The sequence below is a fragment of the Perissodus microlepis genome, chromosome 11, assembly GCF_051167445.1.
Source record: "Perissodus microlepis isolate ML-2025 ecotype Zambia chromosome 11, ASM5116744v1, whole genome shotgun sequence".
NCBI lineage: Eukaryota > Metazoa > Chordata > Actinopteri > Cichliformes > Cichlidae > Perissodus > Perissodus microlepis.
This window is the reverse complement of record NC_140471.1, coordinates 14,580,015-14,604,721: the sequence shown is the minus strand read 5'-3', so window position 1 is coordinate 14,604,721 and position 24,707 is coordinate 14,580,015. Positions and strand designations below refer to the sequence as shown.

At 42.1% G+C, this 24,707-nt stretch overlaps 1 protein-coding gene across 5 annotated transcripts in view; it reads left to right on the top strand.

The window, feature by feature from the left end:
• Nucleotides 1-21,883, top strand: part of LOC146377398 (zinc finger protein 516-like) — a 50,302-nt gene extending 28,419 nt beyond the window's left edge. For 4 of the 5 annotated variants that reach the window (XM_084942828.1, XM_084942829.1, XM_084942830.1 and 1 more), the window contains exons 2-5: nucleotides 1,102-3,338; nucleotides 6,402-7,712; nucleotides 11,165-11,269; nucleotides 17,305-21,883. In XM_084942828.1, coding sequence (XP_084798954.1) covers nucleotides 1,568-3,338; nucleotides 6,402-7,712; nucleotides 11,165-11,269; nucleotides 17,305-17,501 — 3,384 coding nt within the window. In that variant the 5' untranslated portion in view covers nucleotides 1,102-1,567 and the 3' untranslated portion in view covers nucleotides 17,502-21,883. Of the gene's footprint in view, nucleotides 1-1,101; nucleotides 3,339-6,401; nucleotides 7,713-11,164; nucleotides 11,270-14,183; nucleotides 14,255-17,304 lie in introns of all 5 variants that reach the window. The other variant, XM_084942833.1, reaches the window with a different exon arrangement.
• The last annotated feature ends 2,824 nt before the right edge of the window (nucleotides 21,884-24,707 follow it).

Genomic DNA, 24,707 nt, shown 5'->3' with positions numbered 1-24,707 from the left:
GAGCCCCCACGCTCTCCTCCCACCCACATCCCCACCCGACTCGTGCACAATCACAGCACACACATGCACATGCATAGTGGCAGCGAACAGTGCAAGATACAGACTCACAGTGTCCTATAGACACACACACACACACGAACACACACCTAAACCCTGTACATTTTTGTCAGACTGTTCGGTGGGCAAGAAGGTCAAGTGCTTATCACCACATTGAGCTTTGAGGTCCAAGAAAGGTTAGGAAGCTGCGTTTTGAATAGGGTAGCCATACATACTATGGTATGTATATGAATACATTATACTTGCTAAACTTGTAAACATTGCTATTATGAGCATGGAACTGCATTCATGATAAAGTATTCATACCAAAATGCTTACTGTAGGTTGATAGTAACTGTAATAGTTCTATTATGAAACCTTCAAAAGGAAGATTCTGCAGCTGCTTTTTTTAAAATGTTCTGCTGCAAAAAGTGACAATTAGTCCATCATTTTAAAGTGTGACTTGAAATGAGAGCTATGGATGAGTCATTTGGCTCATTGTGTCTTTTTCTCAGCAGTGCTGTCAGTGACTGCTGACTTTATCTGTTGGGAGTCTATGTACAAAACAAGTCCATTTGCGCAGGGCTGTGCAGCTTTACATGGCTTTGGAGGTACAATTCAGGGACGCACGTGATGGTTATGAAGCAGATTTAACACACAGACACTTATACGTTAGGGCTACATCATAGTAAAAGATGCAAAGACATCTTTCTTTACCTTACACAAGCCTGTGTAGCTTTGTTAGGTTAGTGACTTTATAATTAAGTCAGCACAAAGTAACAAATCATAAACAACATCTCAAATGTTATTCCTCGTTGCGTCGTTTTAACATTTCTTCCATCGGAACTCCAACAAGCAGGATAAAGGTTGTTTTTTTTTTTTTAAATAAGAATATGTCAGACCCCGAGATCCTTGCATCTGATAAGCCCGGATGTGGCATATACATCTATGGCTGTGTACACAGCCACTACAGTGGCTTGTTGAGGTGGATTTAGAAAACTAAAAGTCTTCTTGAAATGATGCGCTGTAGCTGAACTAACATGCCTTTCTCATTTTTATTCACAGGTGGATAGTATACGTGTGGGTCTCCGCTTAAAGAACGCTCGCCGTTTGGCAGTACAATGAAGACCAGAAGAGTAGCGAATGACCGCCTCTGAGGCAGAGACCTTCAGACATGCCACTCCACCGACACAATGACATGACACTGCGTGAAACTTTCACATTATTTTGACAAAGAGATTGTTTAAATCTCAGTTATTATATGCCGACCTTTTCGACCCTGAGAGAGCAAATGACAAGTAGCTGTTTGTGATTTGAGTCACCGAGGATGGCTATATTGCGTGGCATCCAGTGACTAGACTTCAGCTGCTATATTAGTAGCCTGATCGAATGATTGAAGGCAGATAGTGTTTTCAACGTGCCAACAAGGACGCATCAGACATCTCTAGATGTACAGCTGCAGATAGCAGTAGTTATAAATACTTTTTGAGCTTATGAAAGGCCACCTAGACAGGGTAGTTTAATTCATACCATGAATCCCAGAGACAGTGTGGACGTAATGGAAACTCAGGCAGGAGGTCAGAAGGAGAAGTTGAGCGTAGACAAAGCCAACCCTAAAAATGAGATGGAGGCCGAGGACGACAAAACTCCTGGGAGTTACGACTGCAACATCTGTGGACGCAGCTTTCCTTTCCTTAGCTCTTTGTCGCAGCATATGAGACGCCACACGGGTGCGCGCCCTTACAAATGCCCCTACTGTGACCACAGAGCCTCGCAGAAGGGCAACCTCAAAGTCCACATTCGCAGTCACAAGCTGGGCACGCTGTCTAGCCACCACTCCAATGAGGATGAAGATGGTGCTGCTGAGGAGGAGGAGATGAGGGTTTCAGAGGGTCTCGATGGAGGCACCAGCCCAACCAAGAGCAGCTCTGCCTGTAACCGGATGATAAATGGGGATGGCGGTGAGGAAACCCGTAGGAAAGTCCCTGTGAGGAGCATGAAAAGGGAAAAGTCCGTCACTGAGCAGCGGCCTTACTGTTGCCGTTTGTGCGGCTACGAGGCCCAGCGGGAAGACCAGCTCCTCAGCCACATTGAGAAGGTCCACATAACAGCAGACACAGAAGAGGAGACCGCTGTCAAGGAGGAGGCTGCGACCGAAGCTGACGTCATCCAGCCCCAGAGTGACGGGACCTTCCCTTGTGAGACTTGTGGTCAGGTCTTCTCCCAATCCTGGTTCTTGAAGTCGCATATGAAGAAACACGCGGGGATCCTGGATCACTGCTGTCGCATCTGTGGGAGACGTTTCCGTGAAGCGTGGTTTCTCAAATCTCACATGAAAACACACAACACCAAATCTAGGTCACGGTCAAAAGCAGAGTCAACTGAGCATCCAGCCACCATCAATGATGTAGCCCAGGATCCTGATATTGTTACCGGCTCCGTTACTTCTGTCTACCAAATGTGCTCCAAATGTGGAAACCTGTTTCACAACAGAGAGAGCCTAAGAGCCCACGATAAAGTTCACAGTCTCGGCTATAGCAGGAAGTCCCCGAGCCAAGGGAGGCCCGATGATGATGATGAGGACTCCCCAGCTGCTAAGAAACGTTTCCTTGACTACTTAAACCTCCAGCCTTTTGAGGGAAAGAACCAGGATGAAGAGGAGGAAAGTGAGGAAAAGATAATAGGTCAAAGAATCCCAGAGCTAGATCCAGTTTGCAGCTACCAGGCCTGGCAGTTAGCCACTAAAGGAAGGGTTGTGGAGCCAGTGGAGTCTAGTTACAAGTCCTCTTGCGGGGCAGGAAGTATCGGAGAGGAAGCCCTAGCCGGTGCTGCTGTGGTTTTTGAAAAGGAGAGCAGCCGTTTTGTCCTGCAAGGTCAAGAGAAACGCAGTTCGGGAAGACGCAGCAGCTCCGGTTTGGGAAGCCACACCTCTTCAGGGGACCGGACACCAGACAGCCTCAGTGATTCCGAGTACCGGCCTTCGTCTCGTCAGGACAGAAGGCGCCCATCCCAGTCGCAAGCTTCTTCTTGCAAGTCCAACGAGTGCTTTGAGTGTGGCAAGGTGTTCCGCAGCCGTCACCAGATGATCGTCCACCAGCGGGTTCACAGGAAGGATGGAGGCAGGGCCTCTGTTGGAGACAAGGAAAGAAGCGCAAGAGATGAGCGATGGGGCTCCACCAGTGACCCAGAGTCAGGCTCTCCCAGCTGGCCCAGCACCCCGGGATATGGAGATTCTCCACCAGCTTCCACCCTTGGAGACCAGGCCTCAGAGATGGGTACTGCAAACTCTGGAGAGCTTTCAGGTTAGTGAACAGTATTTTCTATTGGCTTAATCTTGTTTTATTCCCGTTTTATTTGTTTGAAATAACCCTCTTCCATTATAGATGCCACATAATATATAATATACGCAAAAAGCTGAGGATCAATTAATGTGATGATAAGGAGTCTAGTTAAATAAGCTATGACCAACAATTCTATCAAAATATAATGTGAAACATAAGTGTAGAACCATATCTTGAAGGATTTTAGGCTCAGGAGTGATTGTAGTGCTTTTAAAGCCTTGCAGTAAATATCTGCTGATGAAATGTGCTTTGTGAAGCTGCAGCTTCTCAGCTCATCAGCCTTTATAGAGTGGGAAGTAGAGCCACCATGTGGCAAAATGTCCAAGTTACATATTTGTGCACGGCACTCTATAAAAACAGAGTGCCGCTCTTAGATACCATTATATATGGTCAATAAACTTTAACAGTTGCCGGAAAGTCAGTTTACAACAGTGCTATTATTATGTAATGCAGAACAGTGAACGGTTAGCAGTTAAATGAGAGTTTGTGCCTTTCAGCGGCATGTCAGCGGAGCAGAGGACATTTTTGGAATGCCTATCATTTTTTTCACCTCCACAACCAATAAACACTGCTAAGCAAAGGGAAAAAAATGAGAAGAAGAAGAAAGGACACCCATAATCATGGGTTAAAAATGCTAAAGGAAGAATTCCTGCGTTACAGCTCTCTGCTGTTTATCTTTCAAACTTCAGATTTCTGTCTGCACAGCTACGGGATGGCGGATAGCATAGAATTGTTGTGATTGTTTCTTTTCCTCCCTGCTAGTACAGAATTGCAAAAATAGCAGCAGCATTTCTTCAGGCCTGATCGAGCTGTGCGCTATTTCAGGTCTTCCTGTCTCAGGAAACTCCCCTCACCTCCCTCCTGCTTATATGTGTGTGAATATGATTTTTTTTTTCTCTCTCTGATTTGTGTCTTAGCCATGAACACATGTTTGCTTGCTTCCCTTAACACACTGGTATTGTTTATTATATAATAACAAATTATTAGCATTACTGGGTACATCAAAAAGTCATTGAAGGCAGGCTCTGACTTTTTTTTTTAATATAGTTGTGCAGCACTGTGAGGAATTCACTCTCTAAAAAGAACAATCTGAGACTGCGCTTGACTGTGTGAGATTGTGTTAGTTATACTAGAAATGCCTAAAATCTCTTTTAAACATTGAAAAAATATTTTTACGTGTGTACAACAGTGATACAAAATTATAGTTTAGTGTGCACATTGCTTCATCGAGGGAAGGGCAAAGGTAAAATGATGGTAGCAAACACCGCTGAATCCACCGTTCCAATATCCGAGCAGTGCTATCTAGCTTAGATAACGTCTCTTCATCAGAGATCACTGTCACTGAGGTCAGGTTGGATTTTATACACAGAGGGTGTCAGGATCAGTCTGTTGAAACATTAAATTAACAGTTAGCGATGAAAACGTATTTAGGATTCAGCGATTAACTAATGTGTTTTATTCTCAAGCAGCAAAAGATTTTATTTATCTGGCCATTCATCCTTTTCCTCGTTACCTTTCTTCCTCGTCTGCCTGCTGACTCTTCTAATCTCTAAGGTTACCTCCTGTGACACTTCCACTGTCACTCATCCACTCTCCTTACCACTGAGCCAGCCAAGCCGCCTGATGTTTGAGGGATTGGTTATTTATAGCGTCACTTTCCAGTGAGGGGCCATACAGGCTGAGAGGACGCTCCTTTCGAGCCAACACACTGTTTGTGTTTACTAATACACATATGTTGTGTACTCCACCCTTTATATGATGACCCCACACCACTGGTTATTAACTGAATAATAAAAGTACTGGTTTGGTAACCAGAAAACATCAGTTGTTCCACTCTAACTGGTAGTCTACCCTGTCCCACGCTTTACCTTTGGCAGGGTCCTGGGCTGTGAGCGCTGGCCAACGTTGCCAACAGGAAGCCAAATGGAAAAACAGATGGCAGATTGCTGGTGCTGTAAAAAAAAGAGGAGGGATTATGGAGAATACAATAATGTGCTACTTAGAGTATCTGATGTATTTTATCATACATATGAGTCTGCATGTGCGATTACCCTGCCTCTGGCAGTCTTTCATACTGAAAAAGTCTAACTTTAGGATTGTTCTTCCTCATATATATATATATTTTTTATTTAAAACCTTTTCACATCCAAATATTGCTACTCATTCTACATCTATTACTAGTGTTTCCATTCAGTTTGATATCATTATTGATGATCTCTGTTCCTGTTGAAAATTTGGACACTTAGAATAGAATAGAATAGAATGCCTTTATTGTCACTATACAGTTGTACAATGAGATACAGTGGGAAATAGTTATCCAGTCATAACAATGACATTCACTGTTAGAAACCTGTCACAACTGCCACCTCGTGGGGAGTTTATAGAACTGCACCTGCATGGCTTAGCAGCATTGGCTCAGTACATTTAACACATGCAATGTAAAGCAGTGCCAGCATAAGAGCGTGCCAGTAAATAAACCAGTTTTACAGCCCTGTAACACTCCTCATTTGTTTATATGTCAATAAGGAGTTTATTGAACTCTATGGCAATGTTTGATGCTATGTTGTAACTATTTCAATCCATATGGACTATAAAACAGCCCAGCAGTTGCCAAGGAAATGTACATCTCTCTGAAATAATATTCAAATATTTATACATAACCTTCACATGAGTTTTGCATGGTCACAGACTATTACTGAACAAATACCAAATCTTATAAATAGCTAATGAAATGTTAAAATGTAATTTTGTTTTGTTTTGTTTTTTGTTTTCTGCTATTGTGTATATTCTTGCATTAGTAGATATAATTGTTTTATTTTACTATGCATAAAATAAAAATAGAGGTTTTGGAAAGACTGATCAATACTGCAGCCTGGTGGACATTTACTAAAACTACATCTAGATGAACCAACATGAATGTGAAAGAAATGATCCCTGGGTTAACTATTAAGTGTATTAAACTATAATCAATATGACATCCTTTGTAGCCACTGACCTTTTTGTTGTTGTTGCTTTTCCCTACAGATGAGAAGCCTTACATCTGCAGCATGTGTGACTTTGTCGCCACAGATTCACAGGCCTATTTAACTCATGTCCGTGTCCAACATCCACCTGCCTCTAAAGATAGATCCAGCACCATTCCCAGTCCCAGCTCGGACAGAGGAACTCCCAGCAGTAATATCAAACTTAAGAAAGCGCTTCTTCATGGAGTAAACAACTCTACATCCCCTCCTGGCTACCGTTCAGCTCAGTCCACTGCACTCGATCCCAGCGTAGCACCTTTGGATCTATGTGTCAGGGCTGAGGGCATTAGGGGTATAGCCTCTTTAGCATTGGACAAGAAAAGCCTCCCTAGCCACAAGTGCTCCTTCTGCTCTCACTCCACCCGCTACCCCGAGGTGCTCTGGATGCACCAGACTGTGGCTCACCGCATTAATGGCAATAGTTCCAATCTGGCTCCTAAATGGGCTCTTAAAACCAACTCAAAAGGCTCCAAGGACAGTTCGTTATCATCTAGGAGACGCACAGGACCTCCACCTTTCCTGGAAGGGAAGGAGTGTCAGCCTCTCCCTTCGCTGATGCGCACCCAGCGCACACGGCCTCCAGCGTGCTCTAGCGAGGCTCTAAAAAAGAGCAAGCCAGCCAGTTATTCAGCCACACCATCATCATCTTTTGCTCCCTGTGCCTCTTCTTCAAGGGGCCCCTCTTCTAGCTTGGGCACCCAAGCTGGGAGAGTCCCAGCACGGCCAGGCAGCAGCAACATCAGACCCACGGAGGACCACACTCATCAGTCACGCTTCAGACCCAAAGTGGAAGTCTACCCGCGGGGAAGCTCGCTGTCATCCTCCAGCTCCTTGGAGAAGAACACTGGCACCCCTTCACGCCCCTCAGCCCCAACTGCCGGCTCCGCTACATCTTCCAGAGCTGACCACTACTTGTTGCCCCAAGAGGGACTGGGTTTCATGCTGTCTAGCAAACATGGCCTAGCAGAGTACAGTCGTGCTAGGGGCACCCCTCATCAACAGCTTCCTAATCCTCACAGCCAGGTTCGGGCTAACGCTACGAGGCCCAGCACCATTACCCATAGTTCAACTGCAGGACCCAACTTTGGTGCCTCGCAGGCGCAGGGTGGCGCTTTTCAGAATTCCTCCTGTCCCTCCTCATCCTCTTCTTCATTACCTTCAGAGGCTCGCAGGGAGGTAAAGCAGGAGCCGATTACCGAGACACCAGAGACGCCAAGTGACGTCCTCGGCTTCCTCAAAAACTACAGCCCTCATGAATTTGCTACCATGTACCACCGCTGGGGTGCAGCCAATGCCCTCATGGATCCTACTGGTAGGCATCTATTTATTTATTTATTTATTTATTTATTTTTATGGCTGATTTACTTTTGTTTGTGAAAATTAGCAGTGGCGTAGTCCAAGTTGTGTTTTATTGTGTTTTTATAATGCCAAACATTGGAAAAAAGCTGCACTGCAGAAAGTCCCTCATCATAAGCTCACATCCAAAATGCCCAGAGGGCCTTGGCTTTGCCAAATGTCAGGAGTATGTAGAAGAGTATTTTCCAGTGTCTGAGCAACTTTTTCAGCTGATATGAGTAGAAGTGATTAAACCTGACGAGCTAAAGACGAAAAAGACACCAGCAGCCTCAAACATCCAAACTTGTAGAGCAGGCACACATATTTCTCTTTATCTCACACACTTGGCACTCCATCTGGGAGAAAGTGATCGACAGGCAAACACACACACAGTCTGATGAGATTTTTAATAACGATGGGATCCATTAAATGAGCGCACATGTGTGCTCGCATGTTTGTGAGGCATAATGAAAGTCTTTATCTGAGGCAGCATGTGTGTCCATATGTGCCTGAAATTTTTAGATGCAAAAGGAACGTGTGTGTGTGTGTGTATGTGTCTGTGTAGCCTCTATTTATTTATTTTTTTGTAATCGTGAAAGACGTGAGAGAACCTTTGCTACTCTCAGGTCTGCGAGGCATGCCTACTCTCCAGCTCCACTCTCCCAGAAAGCTGTCACAAACTGTTTAGGTCACGGCTCTGCCTGACGAGAGACTCGCACAGATGCGAATGGAGGGAGGAAAAACAGAGAGAGGGAACAGAAGAGGCAAAGAGAGAGATGAGACAGAATAATTACCCCACCAGCTGCTTTGGAAATGGTCATTACCGAACATCCGTATTATTTGCCCATTTTCAGTTGTGTCTCTGAGGTCAAGTGGGGCTGTGTGGAGCCAGGGGTCAAAGACAACAGCCCCAGAGCAGACGCATGACATCGCTGTCACCCGTCCAGGCGCATATCGTCACGATCTGCCTTAGCCCTTTGAGTCACATGCGATAAAGTGACCTTTTTTGAGCAACTGAGTCTTTCTCCCTTTCTCTCTGTAATATGTGTACGAGTGTGCGCGTGTCTGCTTGTGTTTTCCGTCCAGCTCTGTCTTGTCTTTCATTAGTGCGTCAGTGAGAAGGGCTGGCGGCCCAGAGTAGAAGTAGAGTATCCAGAGGCCAGCAGTCGGGCTGCCAGAGACACTCTCTGTCACCTCTTCCGCATCCCTGTCCTCCTTGTTCCCGCAGCTGCCCCCCCCCCACCACATCCCTCCCTCTCTGCCTACACACATACACAAATGTACCAGAGTTATGGCCACTTCCCAGGTATATGCCAGGCCTTAAGCTTATGGTGTTTATGCGTCCTCAGTGAAAGCACCCCTGAATCTCCAGGCCTCTTTTTTGTCAACGAGAGAGGTCCGAGGCAAGCACGCATGTGTGTTGTCATTAAGTAGACCATCCTTAAATGTCTCTCGTCCTCGTGCTGCCCCTGCATTTACATGCAACGCAGGGGGGAAAAGAAAAATCCGGCACGAGTGACGTGTCTTTGCTGCATAGCTGTCGAAATTATGAACACAGAGCGGGTTTTATGGTGAATTCCTGCTCTTTTTAACCACTTTTTAGTATGCATTCCATCTGGTTTACAAAGCACAGGCGGGCTTCTTGTCCCCTTAACAATTAATTTCCCGGTGGCGTTTTTCTTATACTGCCTCGTTATAGCTATAGAGCTCTCATTAGATGTGGCGAGATAAAAGTTGATTGATTTTCCCGCGCTTTCCCTTTGTTGTAAATCAATTTTAAAGTAAAATCCATGTAGCGTTAAAGGCGTCGGTGAGTTCTCTGTTTAATTTTGTTTACCTAAAAGTTTCGCAGATTCTTCTCGCAGGATGTGTGCAAAAGTAGCATAGTGAACTTTGTGATTTGTGACGTCAGAGTTAATCGGTTCTTTTCCGGCAGTATAAAATTTACAAGTTCGTCCTGTTGACCCGCATTAAGCTGGCATAGCAAATTGATGGTTTTTGTCTAAATGTTTAGTTATTAAAAATAACTGCGTAAAGGCAGGACCTAACAAAAAGGCTGAAGCCCGGGAGTGTCCGTTTAGTCATGTGCCATCAAAGAAAACTGTGACTTACGAGCTTTGAGCGTGTGTTATCAACAAGTTGATTTCTTTTCGCGTTTTAAGGACATGAACATGTAAAGGTGAGCGGTGCATGTAATGTCGCAGTTGTTGCATTATTATGTGTGTGTGTCTAAATGATGCCAGTGTGTGCCACAGCCCGTGCTTCACTTTCCTCCCTTGGCCCAAGCACGCATATATACAACTCTTATAACTCATACACATGCCAACACACACATGCGCGCACACACACACCTGACATGTGACACACGGGCAGCGGAGCGGGCACATCACAGCCGGGGCGTTTTAATTGCCTGTAATTTATGCGGTGTGTGTGCGCGCTTTGTGTGTCTGGCTGTCAGCCTCTGAGATGATGCTGTGTGACAGCTGCAGTCCAGCCCCTGGAGCTAGCCGCTCATAATGACACATTAGACATACTAATGATGCCTGCGCGAGTCCACTACTGATGCTACCTACCTCCACCGCTCCAGCCAGGCTCTGTGCTTTATGTACACCCACTCACTTTCTGCCTGAATCCGACCTTTACGTCTTTAGTCAAGCTGTGGGAAAACTGCCACGTGAAAATGTCTTCCTGTTTGAAATAATATGACTCTGATGTTCACTCTTGACCCATTTTATTAAAAGAAAAATCCTAAATGTAAAGCCTATGCAAACTCAGAGCATTCTTTGTCCCCTAATAGTCCATTTTCTTACACCTATATATCTATATCTATATATATCTATATCTATATATCTATATATATATATCTATATAGATATATAGATATAGATATATAGCTATATATAGATATAGATATATAGAGATATATCTACATCTATATATATCTATATCTATATAGATCTATATCTAGATCTAGATATATCTATATATATATAGACATAGATCTATATATATATAGACATAGATCTATATATATATATATATATATATATATATATATATATATATATATATATATATATATATATATATAGATCTATATATATAGATCTATATATAGATCTATATATATATATATATATATATATATATATATAGATCTATATAGATATAGATCTATATATATATATATATATATATATATATATATATATATATATATATATATATATATATATATATATATATATATAGATATAGATCTATATATATAATCTCTGTTTTATCTCTGTTCTAAGAATCAAAAGTTCAAATTCACTGCATTTGGCCTCCTCTAAATCCAGAATGGCTTGCAGTGGCTTTGACCTCTGGAATTTGCAGAGCCACCATTTAATCCTGTGTTTCCTCCCTCACGTGTTTGTGTGTGCGCAGGGATGCTGAGGTCTCTCATGCGGCAGGGACAGTATTTCTGCAATGAGTGTGGGAAGAGTTTCAGCCAACCCAGCCACCTGCGAACTCATATGAGATCCCATACAGGTAAATACAGCCATTACGCACTGGAAAAAAAAACAAAAACCCAAACAGAAGCAAGTACATATTTGTCACACACACGCTGGATCTTATGTAGAAGTGTCTAAGCCTTGGGTTAAAATCGTCTTCACTCTCACTTTTTTTGAGGTGGATTTCACAACATTTGCTTGTCACAAAAAATTGAAACAATGAAAAAAAAAATCTAACAAATGCACATTTGACTGTGACAAAATGTAAGGCCATTCATATGAACTAAGTATAGTGAAATCCTGTGACTGCAGTAGGGCTGCAAATGTGCTAATTGATAGTAAAAATGACAGATTAGATCCTTATTTGCACCAGTATTGACACCAACGCGGCCATCTTCGCCTCCTCAAATTGACACAACTTCACTAGCGATTGGAATAATTGGCATTCACAATGCTAAACAACAGTGAAGCTCTCATTTTAACAACACTGAAGTACTAAAACATTTATAATAAATATTAATCTGGCCAGTGCATACCTTAACGTTACCTATTAGCAATAACCCAACAGCAGCATTAGCCGTCTGTTGGGTTATTGTTAAGGCAGCGGCTGGGGCCTATGGCTGATGATAAAATGATAATATTAATGTGTGAGTTAGGCAAAAAATGTTATCACTCCTGCCTGTCTGTAATATTAATAGATAGTGACAGGATAACACAATTATTTGTGTCTAAAAAGTCTTAAAATCCCAGACTGAAGCTGATAAAGTTCTGCCAGAAACTACAGAGAAGCAGTGACAGCCTACAGTACCAAATTTATGTGATTAGCAGTGGTTCCAAAACATATTGTCTTTTTTTGTGCTTTTTTGCATTACAGTCTTAAAATATTCATCACATATACACACCATTTTTTTACTGTAGTTTTCTATGTCAGTACTGAGTGTGAAAATCTAGTATCGTGACAACCCTGGACTGCAGCAAGCAAAATTTACAATACATTATTCTGCTGAATGTTTGTCACATTACGACATGAGCACCATTTTTTTTTTTTACACAAGTAAACAGAAAATGTGATTGTTTTCTCTAAAATACAAAAAACAAGCTTATAACAAATGTAATATCATTTAAACCACTGAGCACAGTTAGAAATATTAATTATTTTTAAGATATCAAATAAAGCTCTGGATCTCCAAACCCTAAACCAAAGATTATTGTTTGAAAAGTTCCGGCAGTAAGTTCTCTGCTATGACTTTCTAAAGTTATACAGAGCAACTCAAAGAGGATAAATGGTGTAGTAGTCAAGGTGCAAAAACATCAGTCACAGAAACCATTAAATTACCCAAAATGCAAAAGATATGAAATAAGGGGGGGAAACGAGGGAAGGAAGTCCAGAGCTCTACTTTAACATGTACAACTTTATTTAGCTACTTGCTATTCCTGCAGTATTAGATGTTCCCAGTTTCTAGCCCCTCTCTCACCAGTCACTCATTCCTGTACCACCTGTGCGCTCACAGATCTATCCACCCAGAAACGCCGACATGAGATATAGAGGATATATGCACAGGGATTCACATTCTCAACAATATTTCATCATCAGGCGTCCGCTCCGTCCCGGCATTCTGCAAAATAAATCAAAACGGATCTTTTTGTTCAGTTGAGTGTGACAACCGGTCTGTGAGTCCTTCCCCGCCCTGGGCTGGGCAGCTGTCTCTATTTTTTAAACTGAAACATGATTTGCTCCGGATACTGACCTGTGACAAATTGTATACATTATTAATTACATGTCAATTAGAGAGATGGAATTGTGCATTCTAATGAAGCAGAACAGCATTTGTCCACGCCAGCCTTACGAATCCATTTGCATGCATCCCAGTGCCATTCACTAAACAGCTTGATTCAGAGACTCCGGCTCTTCCTCTACTTTCACTTATTCCCTCTGCTTTTCATTCCCCTCCTTTCTTTCCCTTTCATTTCCTTTCCTAGATCCTTTGTCTTCTTTCTCACTTCAGTTATTTTCCTTTTTGTCTCCGCATCTTGTCACCTTTACGGTCTTTTTATCTCCTCCGTCTGTCTCATTTTGCCTTTCTCCCTATCCCTACTTTTCCTTTACCCATAGACTCCCCCACTCTCCTCCCCCTCTTTGATTTCTGGTTCTTTTCTTCTTTTCTTCCCTGTCCTCTCTTGTTTCTTCCTCACTTTCTTTCTTTCCCTCTCCTCTCTCCCTTTCTCTCTTTCTTTTTATAGTTTTACTTTTATTTTTTTGTCCTCGCACACTCTCTTCTCCCTGGCTGCCTGATTTCCTGCCTCCTCCTCCTCCTCTTCTTCTTCTCCTTTCCCTCTCCTGTCCTGTCATGTCCATCAGCCGGGCCAGCGGTGATCACAGTAGACAGTGAGATAAGTAGCTTCTTTATAGAGAGTGTGAATGATATGTGGCACAGCCAGTGATTCTAAGTGACAGAGGCCAAATGGTAAGTGATGCAGAGCTCAGCTTCCCTCCAAGCTCTATTGTAAACACACACACGCACACGCACACACACACAGATGCCCATGCACAGGCTCTGTAAACACTCACAGGGGCTGTAATTAATGTTGTCACCGACAGTTGTCTTCAGCATGGACGTGCACACGCACAGAAAAGGCCAGCCACCCCGAGGCCTCTATTAACATGCGTCATATTAAATCACCGACTCGCCTCCACCAGATTCCATCACCATCATCACCACCACCACCATCGTCGTCGTCATCATCATCACCATCATCACTGCCAGCTCCCCTCTATTAACAAGGGTGCTGGTGTCAAAATGCTTTTTGTTTGCGTGGTGGTGGTAGACCAAAAAAAAAAAAAAATGCTTGTGTGGATCTGGTAGAGCGTTTAACCAAATCCTCCCTCCCCCTTCCTTCCTCCTCCTCTTCCTCTCCCCCCCACCCACCCAATCCTCCTTCTCCCCCCACAGTTGGGTTTGATTTTAACGGACTCCACAGAGGTACTGACGCTCACACCACCGCTTCTGAAGCTCCCAAACAAGTATGTGGCACAATGGCTAATCACTGGGCTCGCTCATCGCTCCCGCATGTTTCTTAATGTTACTGTCTCACCTCTGCATGTGTGTGTCTGTGTCAGTCACTCAGCTTCCCAGCCTTTGTGTGTGTGTGTGTGTGTGTTTTTGTTTTGTTTTTTTGTTCATGTTTAACATTCACATGTGGCGCCCTCTGCACATGGCATTAACACCTGGCATTCTCACATGCTGCTGGATCACACCTCACGTAAGAGTGTGTATTCACAGTTGTCTCATTGACGAGCTTCACTTTTGCTTTGAAAACAATGAGGTTTGCTCAATTGCACTAAAAGGCTGGGATACTTCAAACTAACGCCTGATTTAGATGTCTATGGGAAAACTACGCCGTAACCTGATGTGCATCTACCGAGAAATGTAACTACACATGAGATCGGAAGAGCCCGCAATGACTGAATGATGTGGAACTGCATAGGGTTAAAAAGGATTTCCAGTTACATTGTAAGTTACAACGTAGATTCCCCCGCAGCTATCTAAATCAGGCAGAAGCATTATTGGTTAAAGAACAGCGCATGCTTTTTACTTGTCAAGAGATGCATTTTTTCCCCCACATTGTCATTACAAATATCACATCCCCCTTTTTCCTCATCACACTGGAAAGGATGTGCAGGCTCTGATCTGACACATTCAGACATATACAGTTAAATCTGCATCCATGTGTAGAGGGTGAATAGCTCTGCCTGGCATTTTGGCTAACTGTACCCATACTTTGACACTTCTTTCACCTAAAATATTGAATTTAGGTGTTTTCCTGTATGCATTTGAACTCAAAGGGCAGTTGCTGCTTTGCTGCAGTGCAAGACGGGCTTTGAGATTTGCAGTTTATCGGAATTTCACTGCACATTCGACACATTCACATGGGCTCATCAGCGTGTTGCAACTGCAAAATGACAGCATGTAGATTCTAATGTACAAAATTGCTTCATTTGCTACAATTCAAACTTTATAAATCTTCAAGCAGCTACAATTCAGGAAAATAATAATTCCTAGAAATGTCTGTTAGCAGGTATTTTGAACATAAACGAATTTCCAGCACCAAAAACCATCTGTTATCATGTCAGCAGATGTAACTTTACTGCTTTTATTCATCCTGATTTCCTAACTGACACTGTAAACTAACTGATGCTGTTAACTGCAGTTAACAGCGGTAACATGGCAGTTTTTGCCGAGAGACTAAGAGGTTGAGATCGTACGCATGGCAAGAGGACAGCAAAAAGCTTGGGTTTGCATAGAAACTAATAAATCTTAAATGCCAATATACTCAAATATTCAAAGACTGTATATAAAAATGCGATAATGCCTTAATCCTGCATTTCCGTTAATGGCCAGCAGAGGGCAACTCTTGTGGTTGCAAAAAAGTAGTGAAATTGTATAAAACTCAGTGAGAAAATGTCCATATTTCTGACTTGTTTTATGATTCCTGTTAGTCTTTTCCTGAAGACTCAACAGTCTGAATTGCTAGTTTCAAGACTTATTTAATAAATTTTATTTATTTACTTTTTTTAAATTTATTTTTAATAAATAAAAAAACAATAAAGCGGGGAATGCATCTGCAGTACCATCAGATTTACAGTCAAAGCCACTCATTGCTTCTTGTATCGGGTCTCAAAAATCATTTCAAAAAGGGAGTCCACAAACCACTGGGCAACATCACAGTATCTCCTACTTTCACCTTTCACATACAGTGTACTATAACATCTTTGTTTATGAGCAGGTGTAAATACAACAAGAACTAAGAGGATTGTGTGGAAATGAAACTGAACACAAGTAATTAACAAACTTTAAAAATTGCAGAAACGATGAGTAAGGATTGGGGTCAGTGGGAACATTGGGCTAAAGCTACTCTGCTTTGACATTCGGAGAGACCCGGGCTGTACACGCGGCACCTCCATCATAATTAATCAAGCACATCACACACGCCCATGTGAACTCAGATTTAACACACACACTGTGAGTGATGGGAGCGGGCGCTGCAGAGGGGTCCAATTAAATGTAGTGTTGACGCTGCTTTACGGTGCCGATAACCTTTAGTATAATGTAGTGCACCGGTCCTGTCAGTGATGTTTTCCCTCGCAGGACGGTGTCGCGGAGGTTTTCGCTTCCCCAGCACGTCTCACCCTCACCATCTTTGCAGCTGTTTTTGGGGGTTTTGAAGGGGTGGGGGGGGTTCGGTGTGATTAATTATACTTTTTTGTTTTTTATCTCTCTCGCTTTCTGTCTTACACCAGCCCCCCACTCCCCCCTTCCTTTTCTCACCGTTGCGTTTCTGATGATGTATGATAACAGCTATATTTCCCTGTTTCTTCTTCTGGGAGAAGGGGTGCGGGAGGGGCACGGGGAGTCATTTGTTTTCCCGCTTTGATATTCTTCCATTTATCAAAATGATAATTAGGTGCAATTAAATGGCACGCTCATTTGTTTTGTTCAGGTGTGCGTTGCTTATTTTTATTTATTTATTTAGTTTTGTTTTTTCAGAGGTGTCTGTGCCATTGTAGGTCATTCTAATTAGAAGGGAGAGTATAGGGTGCGCACAGAGTGTGTTTGAGAGGGGGTGTGTTTGTGTAGGGGGCCGCTGGGTGGCCCAGGTGATGGAGAAACGCATGGAGATAAAAGTGGGACTCTTTGGACAGGGGGATGTGTGGCACTCTTCTCCAGATGGCAGGAAAGGGCGAGGGACAGTTACTCCATCTGGGTCAGGATAGAGAACTTTTTAAGTGAAAATAGATGTAAAAAAAATAAATTAATAAATATAAAGGCTTCACTTAACCTACAGAGTGTTTCTGTACTTCTAGCTGAATGCCACCATGTGTCTTTGCTTATGTTTGCTTGTGTTCTCTGGCCTCCTCCCCTTCTTTTTCCATTCCCACTGCAGCAAGCCTCATCTATGCTTTGCATCATTTTTGTCTCGTATATTTAAACATCCCTGTCCTCTCTAAATTCTGTGTACGGTGTCACCTCTGGCCACCATATGACCTTTCAACTTTGTGTGTGTGTTCCTCAGGGGAAAGGCCATTCTGTTGCCAACTCTGCCCATACCGAGCCTCTCAGAAAGGGAACTTAAAGACACATGTCCAGAGTGTCCACCATATGCCTTTTGACAACAGCCAGTACCAAGACAGGAGGAGCTTGTTACTGAGCCAGGGGGAGCGAGGAGGACCGGCTGCCAAACACCCACCAAACCCACAACAGCAACAGTAAACACCTTCAGCTGATCTGATCACAACCTGGACCAGCTTCTTACACAATCCCAAAGCCCTGTCACCGTTCCCGAAATTCACAGATCTAGACACAAGAACCTATGACTAACAGTTCACTTTTTGAGCCTTTCCTCTTCACCGTCACCCTTTAATGATGTAGAATTTTCTACATTGAAGGTTATTGTAGTTTTTTTGTTGTTGTTTTTTTTTTTACTGTAAAAAAGCGTGTTCAAGTTGTGCTAGAAAATTTCAAAATCACAAAGACGGTCCGGAGCAGAAAAAGTCTTTTTAATAGAAATGACACCTGATGGAAATCTGCTTTAAGAAGCTGCGTGGGTCAGGTGTGCACACCTCTCACCATAGAAGAAGTGAAGAGTGAAATGCAAAGTTTCTCTTTGGCAGGGAGGCTGGACTCACCAACATTCAGTCTTTTGCTTCATTGGGTCTTCTTGATCACGAAGGTTGGCGTGTGACCTTTAAATGATTTCTGATCACGGGAGCCCTGAAAATTCGATGAGTTGCCTCTTGCTGCCATTTTTGGAGGTACCAACAAGTAAAGTTGCTGCCAGCTGCTTTACAGGAGAAGGAAAGTAAATGAGGAGAGAAACTGAACTCAGATGCAACTGCTGGCATTGTGATCGAGGACTGTGGCATTGCATGGCTGCTGTAGATGCCCCCACAAACCTTTTTTTAAAATTGTTTATTTTTTTTTGTTCTTTTAAGCTTTATTGTACGTGAGATTTTGTGCATTTCTCAGGACACTGACCATCAACACACAGCAAGAGAAGAAAGAAGCTCTACGGTTCATCGACAACCAGCTGGCACATAGCAAGTTTGTCTCCTGTGGGCTCTGACTCAGAAGACTTGCATCTTTCTGTCAGCGTGTGTGTGTGTGTGTGTGTGTGTGTGTGTGTGTGTGTGTGTGTGTGTGTGTGTGTGTGTGCGCGTGTTTAGGTGTGCTAAACTCACTCCCCTTCAGTCGACAGTGTAATGGTGGGAGTGCGGTGACCATTCTAGAGCTTGTGATTAGAAAGAGAGCGAAAGATGGAGAGAGGTAGGATAAGAAAGGGACAAAAAAGAGAGGGAACAGTAATGGAGATGTATGCTCATAAAAAAGGCAATATAAATGAGCATACCATTTTTATAGCCCTTCAATTATTGTCCATTTAAAAGGAAGGGACTGAGTGGAGTTTTCCTCAGTAACTCGTTCATATTAGAGTGTCACCATCTCAGACTATTTGGGCTTTAAATGAGGCGGACTCCACTAAAGCAGGAAGAAAGTGGCAGGAAGAAGTCGGCTCCAGATTGCAAAGAAAAATACGGTGCTGATCATGTTAGAGGGAAGAGATGCATCCTAAGATTTTCCATTGCTAAAGAGCAGTTCTGAACTTTTGACCGCGCTGTCTCTTAAAAATTTCATGATGTCATCTTATGCTGGATTTAGAAAGCATAAATCTTTTGCCTTACATAAACGGTAATGGCTGAACATTTATGCTGTCTGTTTTCTATCTGGAATCCACCATGATGCTTTGATTTTTAAAAAATAAATGCATCTTGTGCCCAACAACTCGGCATGAGCACGTCACCGGCAACAAACAGTCATACAGAAAAATGACACAAAAATACCAGCCGCCTGTCGATTGAACGTTTTCGATTGAATGATAGTCCTTTGCTTAATGAGTCAACTTCAGTTTTTTGAATATATTTTTTGAGAGGAAATGGATTGAGTTGCAAGACTGATAAAGGATGTTATGAAGTAACATAGGTAACGATGGGCTACATTACACAAAAATACAAAACTGTGATAAGGAGCCTTGTAAATAGCTCATGCACTAAGCATGTTGGTATTAACACCGCAGCCAGGAAGTAGGAGAATATTTGGCCCCTAATTCCACATTTTACCCCCTTGTTGATTCAGAACCCATAGGCAGGCTGAATACCATCTAAGGGCCCCATTATACCCGTCAAGTGGCACCTGATGAACGCAGAGTTGACGCCAAATTGACATCGCATCCACTGTCGCAAGCCTTCGTTCCTGCCCGTATGCGCCTCTAAGTTTCTGAAACCTGGAATGTTGTGCAGCTGCCGCTGCAGCTGGATTGGAGACAGCATCCTATTGGATTTTACCGCTGTTTTAACGATATGTCGGCAAAGAAGCTCAGAGATTATACAGAGAGATTTTGCAAATGTCTGAAAGGATAAGACTTAAAAATAAACAATACAAAAACAGCTATTTCTTTGCATCTGATTTTGACATCATCTCCTATTTGTGCTGTAGTTGAGCTACTGGCTGACACCTATTATTCAGCGGGTACATGCACTGTAACAGCAAGCTGTGTGATGACACAGCTTGCCAAGCGACCAACTCGACGTCTATGATGGGGCCTTAATAACTGAAGAAAGCAGCAGTGCAAGTGCATTCTTTTTTTTCCCTTTGCAAAGTAGTGTGACCATTTTTAAACTTGTTCAAATGTTCAAAATCACGACTAGGCCTGCCGTTCCTTCCTGTCCCCAGTCTTCATATTAAGTCCCCGGCCATTCTTAGTGGACAGAGGTGACCGTGATGTTGATCTTCTCGTGTTAGGATTTAAAGCTGTGCCTTTAATGGTTTTATTTTAAAGATAAAGTGGGCACATAATGAAACGTATCCACCATCCTGTATAACAGTGTGTTTACTGGACCGACAATGCAGAGCTGATTAGGTTACCAGAACATTTAAGCAGACTAATGAGCCTATCCCCTGGGCTGTCAGTCTGATTCTTTGAATGGTGATATGACGCTTTGCATTCGAGGGGGTCAGAGAAAGAGTAGGCAGAGGTGAGGAGGTCAGCCTATCAGAGAGTTCATGAGTAAATACACAAGGTGGAGACATTGAATTGTAGAGCTGTCACAGCCTTAACACAGGTGTGTGTGTGTGTGTGTGTGTGTGTGTGTGTGTGTGTGTGCATTTTAAACCTCTTGATACTGTATTACAGGTTGACTAAACTTCCCGTGTACTACAGCCTCCGTCTTGATGCTTTCTATATTATCCTACCTCCTGTAATGAAAGCATGCTAACATTTATTGGCTGATGTCAAGCAGGGCTGTTTGTTTTTACTTGTCCTTCACCCTTAAAATAGCCCCCAGGATTGAATACGCCATGCCCAGCATGTTGGGGAAGAGGAGAAGTAAAGCGAAGCAGCTCAAGACTCTGAAGAAGAGTAAAGCAGTCGGTTTCTCTGATTCAAAATTCACACCAGTTGTAGATGACGGAGCTTACAGAGTACTGTATTTTCCATCTATTTTGAGACCTCAGTAGTTTTTACGCAAATGTGTGATGAAACAGTTGTTATGCCATTGGGTTGTTTAGTTATGCATACAATATCGTGTGCTTGAATCGGACTAATAATGCACAAACGTGTATGTTGAAGGTGTGGTTAGTGAAAATACTTGAAATGGATTCTCTAGCCTTTGAGGTAGGGTAGTACTAATACCAATGTTGTACAGAAGTCCCTTTAAGATAAATTCCTCAGCTATGAATTTGTACTCCGAAGTGTGACTTAGAAAAACTATGAAGCAGGAGTAAGTGTAATATAAAGTGTATATCTCTAATCTCTTAAACTCTTACCAAACCCTTTATATACAGCGGTAGAAACCAAATGGCATTACTAGTGCACTTAGACTAGGTTAGTGCTTTAACCATTCTTATTTTGTCCAGTTCTAGCTAAGGTTTCTTTGAGAATGTCTTTTTAATGGTGCCGGCTAACACTTTTCGTTTCTTTTCTTTTTTGGGGCTTTTATTTTGTTAGAATGATTCTATAGATATGAATGCAAAATGATTTGTTCTGTGACTGCTGTGTGGTACAGCTTTTTAGCTACGTTTCCTCAAGGGAGGTTTGATAATGCTAGGCGCAGCAGTGCTTATTTTTTCATAAAGATGTAAAAGTGTGTTTTTAGTCTATTTGCTAAACTGTAGGATTTGTTGAGTAGCTAGTCATGGTTTGCCCTCCCAGAGGGGCTGGCAGGTGTTTCTTTTTTCTCTTTGGTTGGGTTTGTTTTACATGCCTCTTAAGTTGTATTATTTGTGTCCGTATTCATATTTTTTTTTTTTAATTTGTTATGAACTCGATGATTAATTTACCTTAGAAGACATTATTATTCCAGATGTATTTGGTTGATATCTGTATTTATTATCACTTCAAAACAGGATAAGAGGACAGAAGCAGACAGGAGTGTTTGTTTTAATTCGATTTTTCCGGGTTGTTTTTATACTGTGTAGTTTTCAAGCCAGCAAGCCGATGTGAAAGCTCTACCTCGCCTGAGCCATTCTCAGTTCTGTTATACTTTTGTACATCATTTCAAAAAGATGTAATGTCATGTCCACAATAAAGACACACAAAATGACACCTGTTGGCACCGTTTTATCTTTTTTTCACTTGTTTGTTTTAAATTTACCTCAGCCAGCGCGACTGAGCGAGTCCAAGTTTAGATGAAAAAGCTTCACACGTTCACAGTTTTTAAGATTTCATTTTTCTCGGTTACTTACGCCGCCTGTGTGTAAATTTCACCTAGAACCGTGCAGCCCGTTGTCTTTGAATACTGACGGTAACATTTTGTGTTTGTTCATTTTCCATCACACGAATTATTCTCATCACGATCACTCCTGTCACTGTCAGCTATCGACTAGAATTTTACCATGTTGTCAACAGTGACGCAGCATCACGATGTACATCATGATGCGGTGAAGAACAGCTTGCTGCCATAAATTGCTTTTCCACAGGCTAAACAGTCAGATGAGAATCAGAGGGGATATGTAGACTCAGAACATTGAGATCTTTCAGCTCGACAGTTACGCTAATCTCAACGACACACCTATTCGCTTGTTTAGTGATCGTATATCAGCCCTGTTTCTGGGTGTCAAACCTGAGGTCTGGTTGCACAAGACTCCAATCTGATCCACCAGACGGCTTTGGAAAATATGAATGACGACATAAATTTTATACTTTTAACTGTATTTTTGTAGGTTTTGCAGCTTTTCTTACTAATAAAGACCTCCCTGATAGTAATAAGTAATAGATAAACAATTAATTAATTGAATAACATAAATTTTTCACTATCTACTGTAGATATTTATCAGTTTTATAGTGTGCAAAAAAGAAAAAACACATATTTTCTGTCAATCAATGCATTTTTTCCATGTTACTTTTACAGGACAGTCTGCACTGAGTGAAGAGAATTTTATTTCCTAAAATTTAAGCTAAAGCAGCATTTCTTTATTGTGTAGAAAAACTGAGCTGTATTGGTGATGTTGCACTTCTTTTTCTCGTGTTTGAAAATGTAAAGTTAAACTTCTTTACACTAATGGAAAGAGGAGTTTTACTGGTCCGGTACACATCAAAGTGGGCTGTATATGGCCTACAGTCGCTGGTCTACAGCGTTGTTTGAAGCCATTGCAATACTTCCGTCTTATTTTATTTATTTGAAACAAGTTGCCCCCGGTATCTTCAGCTTTTTGTTCACACAACTCATGTGTTCCTCACAAGTTTTTGAAGCCTCACAGTGCACACTATAGCCCAGGGGTTCATTACGTCCCGGACGCCAAACATTTGAAGGCTTTAGAAAAGAATAGCTGTCTTTCAGTGTAGATGTTAAGCTTAGGGACAGAATATTTTTTTCATAGCGAGTAATCTGAAACACACAGCAACATATTCGTGACTAACCTCGTGTTGTGGATGGGCTCATCTCAGACGTTCCATCTGCTGAAGTTTCCTCCATTTATCAAATCTTTTTCCTGCAATAGGCCTCTGCCCATCGGACATGCTCAACATGAACTTTACTTCCTCACCCTCATCCTATGTCTCCTCTGTGCTAAAGTGTTTCTATTAGCCTAAATATAGCTCTGTACTTTCCCACAAGTTAGCACATCATATGCCACTTAGCCCCACTTCACTAATCCTCCAAATATTGCTGTTATTTAGTTTTCCTTGTTAATGTCCAAAATTACAAAGAGGTTTACATTTAAATTTTTACAAAATACTTCAGTCAGACTTCAGTATATCATTGTTAGGTGGAAACTAGGAAGATAATGTCTAACTTTACCAAACCTTGTCAATCATGGATATTTAAAATCCATGACTGTATTTTAAAAATGTCCACACTGGTCATGTAAATCAGCGGTCCCCAACCTTTTTTGCGCCACGGACCGGTTTATGCCCGACAATATTTTCACGGACCGGCCTTTAAGGTGTCGCGGATAAATACAACAAAATAAAACTAGTACCGGTACCGAAAAAAAGAAAATTTATTCATAACACACGTGAAAAGACCAAGGAAAACCGAGTAAGCGATAAAAACGATAACAAAATAACGCTGAAAAACGATAAAAACCCTGAAAACCATACATTTCACACCTGAGCCTCAACTCTCGCGGCCCGGTACCAAACGACTCACGGACCGGTACCGGTCTGAGGCCCGGGGGTTGGGGACCGCTGATGTAAATGAACTGAAAGAATGTGGACCGTTTTATAACTCACAGTGGTGCCCAAGTGTTTGTTTGCTTTTAGGAACCTGAGGAGCGTTTGGACCCAGAAATGGCTAATGACGTGACAGGCAGATTAAGTTTGAAGACTGCATCCTGCAGGGCTCTTTGATGCTGTTGCATGATGTGTGCTGATCATTTATAGAACAGATGCTACAAAGTGAGGCTTACACTGTATCAATGAAAGTGACTACACTGGCTGTTTATGTGCAAGCATCAATTCTATATGTAAAATTAGACCAGCCTTCTGTTTTTTTTTAAATATATTTTACATGAGGTGTGTGTTAATTTTACACAGAATTTTTTCATGAAGTGTTTATATATGTTCAGTCACCCGTACTTTTCTCATTTCAGAAAACGACTCATTTCTTTTGCCAACACCAGATGGTGGTTGTTTAATAACTGCATATAGTTTACTGCAGATGTAAATGTTTAGTTGCCTGGGTTACATGGAAATTTAGCATTTACAGGTAGCAAAGTGGTGTGGTGTTGGTTAGCACCACCACATCACAGCAAGAAGATCCTTGGTTCAAATCTACTATTTGCACGTTCTCTTCAGGTACTCTGGCTTCCTCCCACCGTCCAAAGACATGCATGTCAGGTTACTTAGACACTTTGTTGACCAAAGGTTTCAATCACTTTGGAAAACTGGAAGATAATGGATAGTTATAGCTACATATATATATATAT